The sequence below is a fragment of the Amblyomma maculatum genome, chromosome 5, assembly GCF_055883805.1.
Source record: "Amblyomma maculatum isolate TAMU_Amacu chromosome 5, ASM5588380v1, whole genome shotgun sequence".
Taxonomy (NCBI): domain Eukaryota; kingdom Metazoa; phylum Arthropoda; class Arachnida; order Ixodida; family Ixodidae; genus Amblyomma; species Amblyomma maculatum.
The window spans coordinates 141,682,103-141,697,534 of record NC_139348.1 but is presented as its reverse complement, the minus strand read 5'-3'; the positions used below and the strand labels follow the sequence as shown (position 1 = coordinate 141,697,534).

At 44.8% G+C, this 15,432-nt stretch overlaps 1 protein-coding gene across 2 annotated transcripts in view; it reads right to left on the bottom strand.

Moving 5' to 3' along the window:
* The window catches only part of ebo (exportin ellipsoid body open), a 44,257-nt gene extending 31,141 nt beyond the window's left edge, over positions 1–13,116 (bottom strand). Inside the window, exons 1-7 of one of the 2 annotated variants that reach the window (XM_084604536.1) lie at positions 12,648–13,116; positions 9,836–9,940; positions 7,817–7,932; positions 5,597–5,797; positions 5,058–5,217; positions 3,553–3,719; positions 200–372 (exon numbers count right to left, since the gene is read on the bottom strand). In XM_084604536.1, the coding sequence (XP_084460662.1) occupies positions 200–372; positions 3,553–3,719; positions 5,058–5,217; positions 5,597–5,797; positions 7,817–7,932; positions 9,836–9,926 (908 nt within the window). In that variant the 5' untranslated portion in view covers positions 9,927–9,940; positions 12,648–13,116. The remainder of the gene's footprint in view (positions 1–199; positions 373–3,552; positions 3,720–5,057; positions 5,218–5,596; positions 5,798–7,816; positions 7,933–9,835; positions 9,941–12,647) is intronic. The other variant, XM_084604537.1, reaches the window with a different exon arrangement.
* Positions 13,117–15,432: the final 2,316 nt, after the last annotated feature.

Here is a 15,432-nt window from a genome sequence, read left to right as displayed (position 1 = left end):
GGCATGCACAAGGTCACAACCTCAAGGCAACTTTCCTAGGGTGGGTGAACATCTGTAGTAAGAGCCACCAACATTTACCCCATCAATCATTGCCCAAAACTGAATGCCCGAACTCATTGCCCGAAACTCACTGCCCGAAACTAAATGCCCGAAACTCGAGCCTCTGTGGTGTTTTGTGGCTTCACCATGTCTCACTCACATGCTGAAGGTGGATCCAGGTGCCTCAGGTGGGACGGTTGCCTGCAAGACACCTATGACGAACTGCTGGAGCACCTCCAGGCACTCTCTCCCTGCCGTGGGCGCCAGGACGCTTTCCAATGCCCCGCACAGGCAGTCGAGGGAGAGAATGCCCATCTCAAGTACCTTGTCCTCCTGCAATATAAAGACTCCAGTTGTTCGAGATGCTTTTGAACAGAGACTGGATCAGTAATCCAAAGTTGAATACAACATACTATATCTGCACATATTATACGACCATGAATATAGTGCAGGGACGAAATTTGTGACGTCAAGAAAATTTTTTTTTTTAAAACATTACAATTATAATGCAATTTCAGCCTATTCAGGTAAACTACAACCGAGGGCATGCAAAAATACGGAAGGAACAGCTATGCTGATATCATTTGAGAGGCAAGACAAGAGGCAAGCATCATCGAATGTGGGAAAGCCTTGGAAGCGTTGATACTTGCAGTAAGCTGTGCAGTTCTCTCCATCACCACCATGCTGACACTGCCACTGAATGTGGAGCGCTTCCCTGTCCAGCATGCGTTTGGCCTTTCTTTCTTTCACTACTTAAACCTTTCATGCCCTCACTTCTTTTTCTCAGCAGATCAAGCCGCCTACATTCCCCGTCAATCACCATCCCCTGCCTGAGCCGTGCAGGCTGTCAAAAAGCTGGCTTGTGAGCCTAGTGGCGAAGCATGCTATTGGTAACTTAGGTACAGAAAAAAAAAAATGCTTTGTATTCCCGCATTGGTTGTACGTATTGTGGAACGCATTGTGAAACCAACGATCTAAGGGAAAAAAAAAAAGAACTCTTTTTACATCCATGGCCCCGCCGTGGTGGTGCAGTAGTAAGACGCCTGACTACTGTGCTGGAGTACCCAGGTTCGACCCCGACCACCACCGACTGCGTCTCGATGAAGGTGAACCGAAGAGGCATCCCTGTGCTCTGTGATGTCAGCGCAGTAAGATCCCCTGATGGTCGAAATTACTCCTTAGTCCTCCACTATGGCTCCTCTTTCTCTCTTTCTACTTTCACTCCCCACCTTCCTCCGTTCCCTTACCACAGGTTCAGGTGTCCACAGAGGCAAGTGTGACAGATACTGCGCCTTTCTCTTCCGGTGAACCAATTATTATTATTATTATTGTTACATTTGTGCATATACGGTAAGTCTGCAGCAAAGATTTGCCAAAATATATGACTAAATGATTTCTCTGCTACTTGAACGGGAATCAAATCAGAAGAGGCAAGCTCGAAAATTTTAACATCACAGCTCATTTGGTATAATCTGACAAAAATAATATAGTGGCTGCATTCGTTATGCGAGTGTGCGCAGTATACAAGTAAATAACAGCATTACAGGCATGAGTGCATTGTAGTAAACAATCTGTCTCATAATTTCCTTTTTTCTAGTATCCACCACAGGATGCACTTTCACGATTTCTGTGACCAGATAGCAGCACAACACAAGGAAACAGTAGAACAGAACACGTAAACTAGAAACACAATGCAAGGCAGCAGTCCATCTGCGGCAAAGTTCCCACAGTACAAGAAAAAGAGAATCTGTGACGAGCAAGCTATACGTAGCAAAAGGTGCGCATGGGCCGAAATATGGGACTGACCCGAACCCGACCAGGCTAAGCGCTGAGACACTATGAGCCCGGCCTAGCACTGTGTTGAGAATTAAGGCTCGGGACCACCTCGACCTGCTGTAACAGTAGTCGAAGAGCAACGTTGGAAAAATAATAAGGATAATGAGTTCATTTAGGACACTTCAATGTCGAGCTCTCACGTTTAAGGTAAAAAACTGCTGGTTATACAAAGACGCAGAATGGTCAAAATTAGTCCAAGTTACTATGCAAGAGCAACGAGTTATCCACTGATGACTTCAAGCAGGTGCTACGCACAGTTTTCTTTTTGTCGGAAGTCGTTCCTGTCCCGTGCCCGATAACTCCCATGGTGAGGATGCGATGAGCCCTCTTGCAGAAAAAAATTGGGAGGACACTTAGGCTTCACCTTGAAGGGCATGCTGTTTGCTACTCGCTTAATTATTTTACTATAAGCTTGTTATAAGCATAGTCATAAGCTACTTTAACCAAGCTGCACAAATATGCCTGCATGGCCCCGCAGTAGCGTGTCTACCATATAAACCGGAATATAGGTACAGATTTTTTCTAAGAAAAGAAGTAAGCTAAAGTCGCCCCTCGTCTTATATATAGCGGTCTTTAGCAAAATTTGAGGCACAGTCTGGCAACATGTGGTGTGCCTGCTCGTGAATGGGCAGCCAAAACCATATCGACATCCTGCAGTTGCTGGCTTTTTTTCCCGTCCCAACCGCATTTATCTTTGCACACGCTCTTTCGTTCGACCTATCAGAATATAAAATGCCTCTTTAACAATGAATAACGGCATGTGGAAGCAGTTTACAGTGGCTTTCCAGAAAAAGTTATGTTCGCCGAAGCAAATGGCAACATGGCCGCTCTCTCAGCGACAATTAAGCGAGCGGTGCCGCGGACAAGATCAGCTGTTCGCATGCAGCCTTCTAAGAAATGCTGCGTAAGCAACACACTTGATGGAATTAGATGACACAATCTGGTAGATGTGAAGAGTCGTCTTCTGAAGACGCTGCTGAAAGTTTGGAGTGAGATCGTAGCTCCGGTGATGCACAGACACAGCCGATGTAAATATATGCGCTTCTCCACTTTTTTTTTGTTTGTTTCATTTTTCTTTTTTTTTTTCTTTTTTTTTCTTTCTTTTTTTTTTTTTTTTTTCACTTCAAGGCAAGGGGGTCGACCTATATTCTCACTCGACCTATAATACGGTTTATACAGTAAATAAAGTTTAAGGAGTCCAAGAGGATTTTAATCCCCATCTCTTGCCAACTCGGCCACGTCGTAAGATCTCATGACATCCTATAACCTGCCAGGGGCATGCTTGCCATTTTTCACTCTCAACGCCAATACAGAAAACAGATTTTCTACAGAACAATGTCTTCAACACTGCAGCCATGATATCAGAACATGTTACAGGTTCCCACATAGGAATACAAATTATTCTGAACACCTCTGTTATAACTGCTTTCTCCCCTTCGCATATATTTTTTTTTGGCGGCATGACTGAGGTGTTCACTGAGCAGCTGGAGAGTTACTGTGTCAGTTCCTTTCCCCCACGCCAATTTGCATTTCATTTTTGGGGATGCCCAACAAGTGAACACCTTGAAAGTATGTGAGCCCTGGCCTCGGCAACCGAAGCACGACCAGCTGCTGTCATTGGAGAAAATCACGAAAAGAAAAAATGAATAGAAATCAAAAATGTGCAGGACTTCTCACCTCCGAGTGAACGTTGGCCGAAGTCATTACAGCCGCAGCACAGCAGCAGAGGGCATCTACAACCTTGGGATCAACGCTCCGCAGGGGCACCCAGCTCAGCAAACTCTCGGTGCACCGGAATGCCTCGTACACAACCTCACCCCCTCCGGGACCTCTCTTCATCAAATCTGGGACGGTGCACAGCAAGGCATAAGGGAGCACATACATCAACACGGCTATCATCACTTCAACTTGATTCTGCATATACCCGATGACAAAGGCTAATTCCCAGAATAGGTCTCCTAATTAACTCAAGTTATATGGGCACTCTAAGATAGAAAATAGAAATCAGCAGAAAAAGAATTTTTTCATTCAAAGAGCGATATGAACATGAGAGAGCTCACCTTTCATTTTGTGTACGAGAGTAAAAAACGAACACCGAAACAGGGATGCGACCCCATGCACAGAGATTTTAGAAACAACATAACCTTTGCTTGGCTGCACTTGACAGTATTTGAGACAGCAAACTTTGCGACAAAATAAATACAATGTATTGCTTTCCCGACATCCAACTGGCTACAGGTACCTAACTTCCTGGCAATATCGGCAGTCTCAACACTGCTTAGAGCTCACTCTTAGCTCCCCGATAGCGCTGTCATCATCAATACTTGCATCTTCTGCAGAAGATGCAATTTCTTGGACAGCCCGGGTGCCGTTGCCATGTTGTCAGCAGAGATGGAGCTCTCAAGCACAGAATTCAGAAGCACCAGTTGATGTCAGACTGTCTCAGCGAAATTCTCCATTTCAGGTTCAGGCTCACTCTCACTGGCAGGTGGGATTAGCTCCGCTCCAGAAAGCAATTCCTCACTGTAGGCTGCGTGACTTCCTTCCGTGCATCGCAGAGCGTGTCCAGTGTTGTTTTGATGTTTACAGTTGTTCACGTGCCCTTGGCTATGTCGAAAACAAGCTTTGTTACCAGATGCTTCTGACAGCAGCATTTTGGGGACCAAATGATGCCCCTGTGCAAGGCTGGAGCAGAGAGGTCAAAGAGAGGTCAACTGTTCTTTAAACAGTGTTGATGTCATCCATCTCTTTTTATACCTGTAGTTCGCACGCAGGTTTCACAGTTGTAGGCACGTGAGAGAAGCACAGCTATCCATATTGGCTGCAACTACAATAGTAACACGGTCTTTACTATTCTTATTACCCCGACCACACTTCATTCTTCTCTATGAGTGGCTTCTCCGGAAGTGCTGTTTTATCCGTGCACAAGACATGCTCGTCATAGCATTTCTGTCGCATTTTAAATTTCGCAGTTCTCTACATTAACAGTTCACTACATTTCTCGCAGTTCTCTACATTAACTGCTGCTCCTTCGCAAGACATTGCGCAGCTAATGATCTCATGGCAGTCTTTGAATTGCTACAGCAGAGGGCATCTACAACCTCAGATAGTAGATGCCCTCTGCTGTAGCAATTCAACCCTATAGCTGCTAGCCACCCTGTAGCTCAAACAGCAGAACATACCTGCAAGCACAAGCCAAACTTTTTGCAACTCCTCCGTCACCCGACGACGCAGGTCTTCAATGCGGGGGTTATGAGGGCTCTCGCGGGGGGTAGACAATTCGTCCGAGACCGTCTGCAGCATCAAGAACCCCAATGACTGCGTCTCGGCCACCAGGCACAGCTGCAAATGTCAAGCCACACGTCTCGTCTTGCATTCTCAAGATAAATATATATATATATATGTATATGTATAGATAGATAGATAGATATAGATATATCTGCATGATTTCTACCTCTTAATAATTCTAGGACTCTTTACAGCTATGTTGGCAATCATTCATTAGCAAAGAATGACTCATTTATTATTGAGGAAACTGCATTCAAACAGTGAACATAATTTCCTTCACCACGTGCACCAAGATGTCAACGACAGAAAGAGCTCTCCATGCCCATAGCTTGTAAACGAACAAGGGATTAGCCTGGCCTCAGAGATCCTTAGAAGTGTAAAATGCTGCCATTAGATACTTGACACAGACAAATAAATGAAAGAACGCTCTCACCTGCTGGATGTGTTCAAAGAACTCGGAATCGTTGCGTGGCCAATCGATGAAGCCCAGATTCACTAGCAGTTTGGCAATCTTGTTTCGCACATAGGCCGATTTCTGCTGACCAGACAGCTGTGCAGTCATCAGCAGGTACTGTAGGTCTGTGCGCAGCTGTGACCGAGATAATGCGTCCAAGCGGCCTCCTGAAATGGCATCCTGCCAACACACCGAAAGCAACCTCTGTCATGAGTGCGTTCAAGACCCTAACCCCTGAACATTCACCGTTGTCAGCCAGGTTACAGAGCATTATGTGGTGGATAGATGGACTACTTTCCACCTGTTAGCACTTGAAACCTGTGCAAGAAATGTGTTCCACTATCATATACCGTATTTACTCGCATAATACTCGCACCCCCCCCCCCCCCCCCTCCTTGCTTATCAAAAATTGGAGTTTTTTTCCTCACACAATCGTTGCACCACCAAAATTACTGCCGTGATAGTCGTCTACTAGTAGTAGCAAGCGCACCTTTTGGAGCGCTACTGAAACTAGCTGACCGAGTTGTGTGCGCACGCGCAACAAGGTGGCGGTGGGATGTCGCCGTGTCTCGTTATCATTGTTCCTGCGTTCTGTCCATGTTACTTAATTTGTTCCATCGTCTACCGTGTTCCAGGTGCCGCACCGCAATGGGGCGGTATGCAAGCTATACAGCTGCTCTTAAGCTGATAGCTGTCGAGTATGCACAAGAGCATAGCAACCGCACTGCAAACAGGCACTTCGGCATAAACGAGCTCTGCGTAGGTTAATGGAGACAGCTGCATGAGAAGCTACCCGCAGCCTATGAGGATAAACTCGTCGACTTTCATAATTTCATTAGAAGGGTTTGACAGGAGAAAAACTTCTTGCTCTCTCAGACAGGCAACGCAGACCAAACTCCACTTAACTTCGACATGCCACACAGCCGAACAGTAGAGCAGACCGGCATGCACGCTGTACACATCAGGACAACAGGCGCCGAAAAGCAGAGGTGCATGGTTATTGCTATGTGTAACGGTAGACGGCCGGAAGCTGCCATTTTTGTGCAACACCCTCCTGCAAGGAAAGCTCCCCCCTGGTGTGCATGTGCAGGTGCAAGAAAAAGGGTGGATGACTACCGATCTAACGATCAACCGGATCAAGATTATGTGGAGGCGGCGGCGACCATCACCACTTCTTTTCCCATCGCTCATTCTTGTGGACAGCTTTCATGGTCACCTCCAGGAAACTGTTCGGGCCAAGCCGAAAGAACTGCGCATGGACCTGGCTCTTATTCCAATGTCAATGCTGCAGCCTCTTGAGATATTTTTAAAAAAGCCGTTTAAAGATAACGTTCAAAGGTCATACTCAGAAAGGATAACCAAAGGCAAACATGATATGACGCCGGGCAGAAAGATTAGAAGGCTGTCTGTGAAGCTGCTGTGCAGTTTGATATTGAAGGCATGGGGCACGACTGCCGCAGGCGTGGCCATCAGAAGCTAAAAAAAAACAAAAAACGAAATTTGAACGCCCTGAATGCGACTGAAGACCACCTGGTGTGTAACGATGACGAGGCATCAGAAGAAGCTGAAGCTGAATGTGAAGCAGAGACCAGCGATTGCAGTGTTGACACAAACTCGAATCAAGAGTGAAAATGTATGGTCTGCTGTGAACGTTATACCACGAAATGCAGGTAGTGATGGTGAGGCTGTGTGTGGCAAATAAAGTGCTTTAGTAATCCGTGCTTCTGGCGAGCCTGTACTTTTATAACAAAGGTAAGTTCTGCTTGAAAGTAATCTTTGGCTTACATTTACAATAGCTGGCCTAAAAATCCTGATTCACACCTATTTAAGTTTGCTTTAAGCTCTCCAAAACATTTGCTTGAAAATTCTCTCTACATAATCATTGCACTCCCTAACTTCGTATTGATTTCCCGCAAAAAAAAGTGCGAGCATTTTGCGAGTAAATACAATAAAGGGTTAATGTCATAATGATGACTTCTTGATGCGGGATGGGCTTACGTAACCTAATCCTTACCAGACTTCTATCAGGGCTGGATAGTTCCTTCCAGAGTAAAAAAAAAAGAAAAAAAACTACGCTTGGGACCACAAATTGCAAACAACAAATAACAAAACAGTAATGCATGCTTGAAAAGCTGATTGTCCTAGTCAGAGATACACCTCTCCTCTTCCTTCCAGTCCCCAGTGAAATTTATTACACACCTGTAAGGCCGAAAAGGCAAAGGCCAGCAGTTCTTCAGACTGTGTATGGGTTTGCACAAAGTGCAGCCACTGCCGCCAACTGCCATCCTGCTGGTTCAACTCCGACAGCTGGCATTCTGTCAAGGAATGAGGGAACAGAATTGCACCATCGGCCAAGCGGAGAGTGTGACAAACGATCACATGAGCAGGTGCTCACATAGTGATTTCAAAGGGAGCCTACAATCACCATTAAAAGCGACACTGAGGATAAACCAAAGTTGGCCTACATGTGCAGGTTATCACAATGTAATGACTCAAGAGGGTACAGGTAGAAGCAGTACGAGAGTATGAGAGGAAGCATGAGAGCCTGTGGCGATGCGAACCAGGCGTGTACATGCAATTGGTTGAAACACTAACAGCCACACCCTGATGCGCATTAGTGCCATTTGCTTTAGAAGCTGGTGCGATGGCTGTGACCGTACTGGCCGCTGTGTACTCCAGTTTAGAAATTGGAGTCCCCGTTTAAAATTTACGAGCCCGGCCACAGTTCTTTGGACAGCCAACGGCTGTTTGCGTGTTCCCGTTCATGGGACTGAAAACTGAGCTTTCGAAAAGCTGGCAAAGGCTTAACAGTAAAGAAAAGTTGAAACACTTATCATTGCACGTGGTTGTTTTCACAAACAAAATGCAACACTATCAACAAAGATGAAATGACATCAACATGCACATAACAAAAAAAGAACCAAGCAACAATTTTACTAAGGAAAAAGAATCACAAGGAGCATATGAGTAGACACTGAGTGCATACTGCGTAACACGGTTAGTACAGACCAGGGGTCTCTATCACATGACCATGATGCTGTCTGATGTGGTCTGCCTGCTCCAAAAGTATGACCCTTTATTCCAAAAGCATATGCCAGCTACAAAAGTTGGCTTACCACCAGAGTCCTTTTCCAAATAATGGTAAATGTTCCTTGTGGAAATGGAAAGAGGCACTTGCCATTTAATCTGTGTTAACTTTGGACAAGCCTCAGCCACCTTCGAGAGCAAAATACCGGGCAACCCGTTCTCTCTTCCATCTCCAAGTCTATACATTTTTTTAAGTGATAGTGTTAGGGCTCATTCAGATGAAAAGCTGTGGCTGTAACCTGGAAATGTGTTGGAAAAAATATGCAATTCAATAAAAAAATTTGTTCCCATTAGAGTTCAAACCCAGGCCCTCTGAAAGACTGAAGGATATGCAACGCATAAGCCTTTATGAAAGGTTGTTGGTACCAAGCATGTCAAAGGAGCACCTAATGACACGTTGTGGTGCATATGATGTAGCATCTGTTTGGGATGTGTACCGATATTACAGTAATGATTCATATTTTTTTATTCAATAATGCACACAAGAATAATTTTTTTTTAAATTAGGCAATGAAAAGGCAGTGTTAAAGGTGCTATCGTTCCTAATCTTAAGACGAAACTTAAGCGTCCTGCCACTTTTTTTCTCTTCGTCATAAGTGATTCTTTCTATTTACAGTTGTATCCATTTAGTAGCGCTCGCCAAGCCTTCCTAAAGTGGCACCCATCCGGTGTTCAAGCAGAACCAAACATACTCTGCTTTTCCACAAAGAATGAGAGGGTGTGTTCTGGGAACGAGACGCTCTGGTTAATGTTTATTTACCGTTATTTAATTACTTTTTATTTCTTACTGTTTTCACTCATTCTTTGCTTTTTTTCTTTTACCTTCCAGCTCCTGAACTGCAAGGGACAGCATTTTCTCTATTCAGCCCGTACAGTGATAAGAGTTTAACACCTATGGTGTAAACTGTGTCAAGAAAAGTTGAGGACCAAGGTTTTTGGGGTCAATGTAACGTGATGACAGAGAGGCTGCCCTTTCCGCGTACACTAGTCACAAACGACATGCACGCATACAAACACGTCAGCATGCAAATGCACTGAGAGGTGATAGCAAAATGTGCACGACCGTACTGGCATCAGAGCGGATTACCACTGCTACATAATCAGTCACGAGAAAAATAACAACAAGGGCACCTATTTCACGCTTGCGCTGGTTACTGGTGCTGTCACTGAAGAACTCGGTCACCAGCGCTCCCACAGTACCCTGGAGGCCGGCAACAGCCATGGTAATTCAGTCCCCTGCACACAACAAGAGCGTCATGAGGAGTGAAATGCGATTCTACGATAGCACACAGATGTTGGTTTAAATTCTGTGTTTGCTGAGAACTTCACAACCAGCGTTAAAAGGAATTCTGGTTGTTTTTCAAGCATTTGGAGTTCGCATGGTCCCACAAGTAGCCCTTCTTTGTCATAAGGAGGAACTACAGTATTTTTAATCAAAAAACCCAGTCTGTGGCCAGGGATGACCCTTTGTGTGACACCAAGGTGACACCACAAACATACTAGGAAAACACTTATATGTGAATTGAATGGCTTTAGAAGTAAGCTACAGAAAGTGACAAGTCCTATCATAAAATGCTCACGACAACCCAATACAAGTTTCAAAATTCTTTACTGAAGCGGACAATGAGTGTTATGGGGAAGCTTTGCATTCCAATAGTGCAGTTAAGAAGTTCGCAGGGGTCAAGTGGATGCAGCTAGCACAGAACCGGGTTAAATGGAGAAATATGGGAGAGGCCTTCGCCCTGCAGTGGGTATAATCAGGCTGATGATGATGATGATGAGTGCAGTGTAAACATCAGGTTTGAGGTAAAGGAAATAGTGCACTTTGAAATCAATTTGCGTCAGTATGAAGTGCCACAGTATTAAACTTTGCGGATATAGGTAATCAGGAACAAGACTACAGATATATGCAACAGCAGGACCTTCCAGATAATGGATGCATGAACCAAAATGCCTTTTTACTTGAAAGAAATCGGGCAGGGAAACCCTATTCGTGCAGCAATCCTCGCAGTTTAAAGTAGACACCATCCTATACAAATGCCTTGGGCTTTGCAATGTCCCTGGAACAGTTCCATTTCCAGTTTTCTGTTCAATGCAGTCACATGTTCTCAATTCCTATAACTGCCACACTTATCTCTTATCACCAGCATGCAGACTGCATCACACTAAACAATGACTATCTCAGTACAAGAAAAGTCTGACCCCCATGAAGAACAAAACATTACACATGGTGCCACGGTTAATGGTTGCGAGCTCTCAGATGTCAATAAAAAACTATGCTGTAGAGAAATGCTGCAACGAAAAGGCTTTTCCTCCACATATCTTCAGTGTGCAGAAGATAGGATTTATTGTTTCCAGTAAAATATATACAATAATACTTTGAATGGAAAATAATTAAAAAAATTAATAGGGCAGCCCCCCCAGCCCTCGTTTTGTACTTTTTGTGCAATTTGATTGCCAAGGAAATGTCATTTTCAATATGATGGAAGTGTGTCAACCACAGTTTTGCACACGCAAACACACAAACACAGGGTAGATAGTATGTACGCATAGGAAAAAAGCCTCACAAGGCTCATTTGAGTGAACGTATTTTCATTCCCCACAATTTCACTTCGACCTGACGTGGTGGTGCAATGGCTAGGGCACTCGACTGCTGTGCCCAAGGATGCGGAATCGAATCCCGGCAGCCGTGGCCGCTTTTCGATGGAGGCAAAAAGCAAGGCGCTCATGTGCTGCGATATGTCAATGCATGTTAAAGAACCCCGGGTGGTCGAAATTTCCAGAGCCCTCTGCTACGCCATCCTCATAGCCTGAGTCGCTCTGGGACGTTAAACCCCATAAACCAAATCAAATAATTTGACTTCAGAGTTAAGAATGAATGATATGGAAAAAGTATAAAACATATTCAAAAGCAAAGCCTTGAGGTTTGTTTAGACGGAAAATTGCACCAAATACCACTAATAAAATAACAGTTATACAAACACCACTAAAATTATTACACTCAGCTCAGTGGCCTGTATTTGGGGTAATGTCCGTATTTTGCTGCTATCCCCATCTTGTAGCCATTGTAAACCAGCCAATCCACATGCCCATTTTGTTAAAAGCTAATACACACTCTTCAAATGTCATGCCATAAAACATGGTGATACACCGCAACCACTTTTCACAACTGTATGACCAACGTGGAGAATTGAGGTCGACAGAGTGTGTTTATTCAATGCAAGCAAACCAACATAGTATATCTCAGCAGTCATTCGTATTTATTTTGTTGTTCCTGTGTGCTTTCCAGATCACAGTGCAGAATATGAGGCTAAACCACTAGCACAAAAAAACATTAAAGCACCTACATTTTACAGCCTCGTGGCATTAGCTTACTGCTGCATCCGAAATGTGAACACAGTCCTGAGACCACCCACAGCCCTGCTTTTGTTAGTAAAGAGACTGTCAACGCGCTATCAGCTTGCATATTAAGCACAACTCAGTCAATTAGTAGTTATGTTTCAAGTTTCAGTAAATCTGCGTGCATTGAATGCCGTGCATACATTGCAAACTGAAGATAAAAAGAACAGGCGTGCAGAACTGGTCAGTACATAATTTCGTGTGCGCCATTTTCATGCTTGTTTTTAATGTTGAAGCATCAATAAATATGACAGCAGCATATTGCCACATAAGGCCGTATGAGAAAAAGGGGTGATAATGTTTACTGATAAAGTTCACGCACGTTTCGTTCCGCGGGAGCAGCAATAATGAGAGGTTGCATTACAGCACTCACCCACCCTTATCCGCAAACAAAGCTTCAGAAACTTTTTGAATGCATGCGTCACTTTCCACGTACTACGAGTGGACTCACGAAGGAGCGTCAGCAGAGCAGCTGTGATCACAGCATAATTAAGCAGGACCCTGACTACGGTAGCCTGACATCTCAGCGTTACAGCAACGTTACCTATGCGTCCGGTCCGAACATAAAGACAGCCGGCGAAGGTTTCGGGTTCAGGTTTCGGGTGGCAGCCGGTGGACAGTCCAAACACGCCGTCACGTCGTCTTTTGTCAAGGATAGTCACAAGCATAGCACGGACGACGATAGTTCACCGCGCACTACTGAAGTCGTTTGCCGACGAACTGAACTGACTAGATCGGAGAACACACACAGGCCGGTTCCACTGAAGCGTGCACAAGCAGATAACGGCAAGCCCACCAAGCATATCAATTATCAGTAATTGAAGATGACAGCTCACACGGCACAGGCATCACATTCGACGAACCATCACTCTAGTCTAGGAGTAGTACCAAGGTAGTACTGTAGTAGTAGTTCAGCACAACTCAAATGCAACCGAGCCCAAAGCGATTCAATCTTTTTTCACGCCTAGTGAGCGAAGCAAGGACACTGCGCCGGATCGCGCCCAACTAATGACGTTCCGCTTCACTGCCACTACATGGCAGCACATTTCTAAAGACTAAAGAGCGGGAAAATTTAAACACGCTACAAAATAACGGAGACATCGCAGATATATGTTGGACTGCCGCCGACTTGCCAAGGCTCGAGACGACGCGACGATACTCCGAGAACTCTTTTTTGACCCAATTGGACCCTCGTGTACGACTTTCTCGAGAAAAAAAAAGCCTTAACAAGGTATCTTTGTTCGAATTCTTTATTTGTTCTGTTAAACGCTTTCAAGATATCAATATATGCCGCAAAAGCTACTTACTACAGACTGAATTACTCATCAGCCACGAAAACCACACGAGCACACACGTAGTTGTTCTGTCCTTGTTGGTACTGTAAAAAAGAAAAAAAAAAAAGGGGGGGGGGGGGGGGGTACTCACATGCAGTGGCGATGTCGGCACCGCATTATCCACTCGACTGTCAGCGGTGACGCTCGTTAAGCCGAGCAGAGTGTTGAGATGCCAGCCGGACAGTTGTTGCTATTCTTATAAAAATGACGCATACCAATGGCTAGACTGGCCAAGGCCATAACAGATTTGGAGTTTCCATATTGCAGAATTTTCCAGGCGAGCGCTAGCACGAGCACGAGACACGTACATACGTACATACGTAGCCGCAGTGAGCGTCGCGCAAGCACACAGCAGCGCGGGCAAGCTAACCAGCTTAGCAGTCTCTTGGGAAGAATTACGCACAACGTCCACACCTGGAGAGCTGGTGGGAGGCGTCAGCGCAGGTTGTTTGAGAATCCCCCGAAGACGTGTCTGCGTGTATGTGCCGCCGTACTGAGATGCTTCGTATATACGACGGATTGGTTGTGTTTCGATCCTCTTCCTCAGACTTGAGAAAAGGGAAGATGGGCTCGATTTCGCCGCACAATGCCGTTCCCGCGCGCGGTGTCAATCCTTTTGCGGGCGCCACCCTTTTTGGTTTAAGTCTGCAACCCAGACTTCACCTTCCAGAAGGGTTGGAAGTTGCTGCACGCCATGGCGTCTATCGTAATTTCTCCGCTGCTGTTCGCGGTATTGGGTTTTGAAATTACGAAGTTTAGTGACGTCTGGCAAACGGGGAACAAGACTTCCGGAAGTTAAATCCCAGTCAAAAAAAAAAAAAAACATTGGAACCACTTGGAATCTCAATGGGTACCGATTGGACTCAGTGGGTTCCTGTCGGAATTTTCTTTCCAAATGGGCACTCTCCATAGGTTCGAATTGAAATTCCAATTCCATTCTAGCATTCCATTTGGTTCCAGTTGGATATGGCAATTGGATTTGCTACTTGTGCAAACTCTATAGAGTGCGAGTGCCATTTGTACATAACTATATACTGATACATTCACGTCCAACTCAGTTCGACAAATCTTTGCCAGCTGCATAGCCCAATTGGTCAAACCCATTGCATCCAATGGGTCTGACCAATTGAGTCCAATTGGTCTATCCAACTGCAAGTGCATCCATGGGAACATTCATGTATTTGACAAAGAAAGCAAACACAATATTCTGTTTATGATAACTATTAGCAGCTTAACCTGTTAAACTAAATTCATCATCTGCACTATCGCTGCAAATAAAATAAACTGCACTCAAATGGCAAGAGTCACTGGCCCCAGCATGAGAGTAGGATTAGTGGTGTATATAAGCAGGAGCAGGAGTGTTTGCTGGGTGTATGAGTGATCTCGTGTATGTTACTGTGCAACTATATTGTTCATGTGTGAGATGTGTGCTTGCCTGTACTCCTTCATTTCCATCAAGCGTGTAATTATCAGTTTTCACATGCATGCCTAGTAAACATGCAAATCATCAGTCTTCCTTTTGCGCCAAATGGTATGTCCAATTGGACCCATTGTATGCAATAGGTGTGGCCCATTGGTATATATCCTGCTGGATCCATTGCACGCAGTTGGTGGGTTAAGTGTCTGAAAACACAATTGGTTCCAATGGTCTTTTTTGACTGGGATATTAAGGGCCCTTGAAACACTTTTTTTCGAAAATCAAGGTTATTAAGGACCCGGGCAAACACCGGCTGGAAGCTGTTCCTTGCATGCATTTTTTTTTTCTCATACACATATGCTAAAGAGCCAGGGCCGGCCGAAGTGAACTTTTTGCCAACCACAAGCTGCCTTATGGGGCACCGTCTCACTACTATATGTTTGCAATGGATGCATTGGCCTTTGAACTTTTTCAATAAGCTGTACATAGTATGTCGAATGCTACAGACAGGATGCTACTTGCTTTCTGTGCAAGGTACCGCTTTGATTATGCTGTTCTGTTTTGTCCACAGGCAAGCC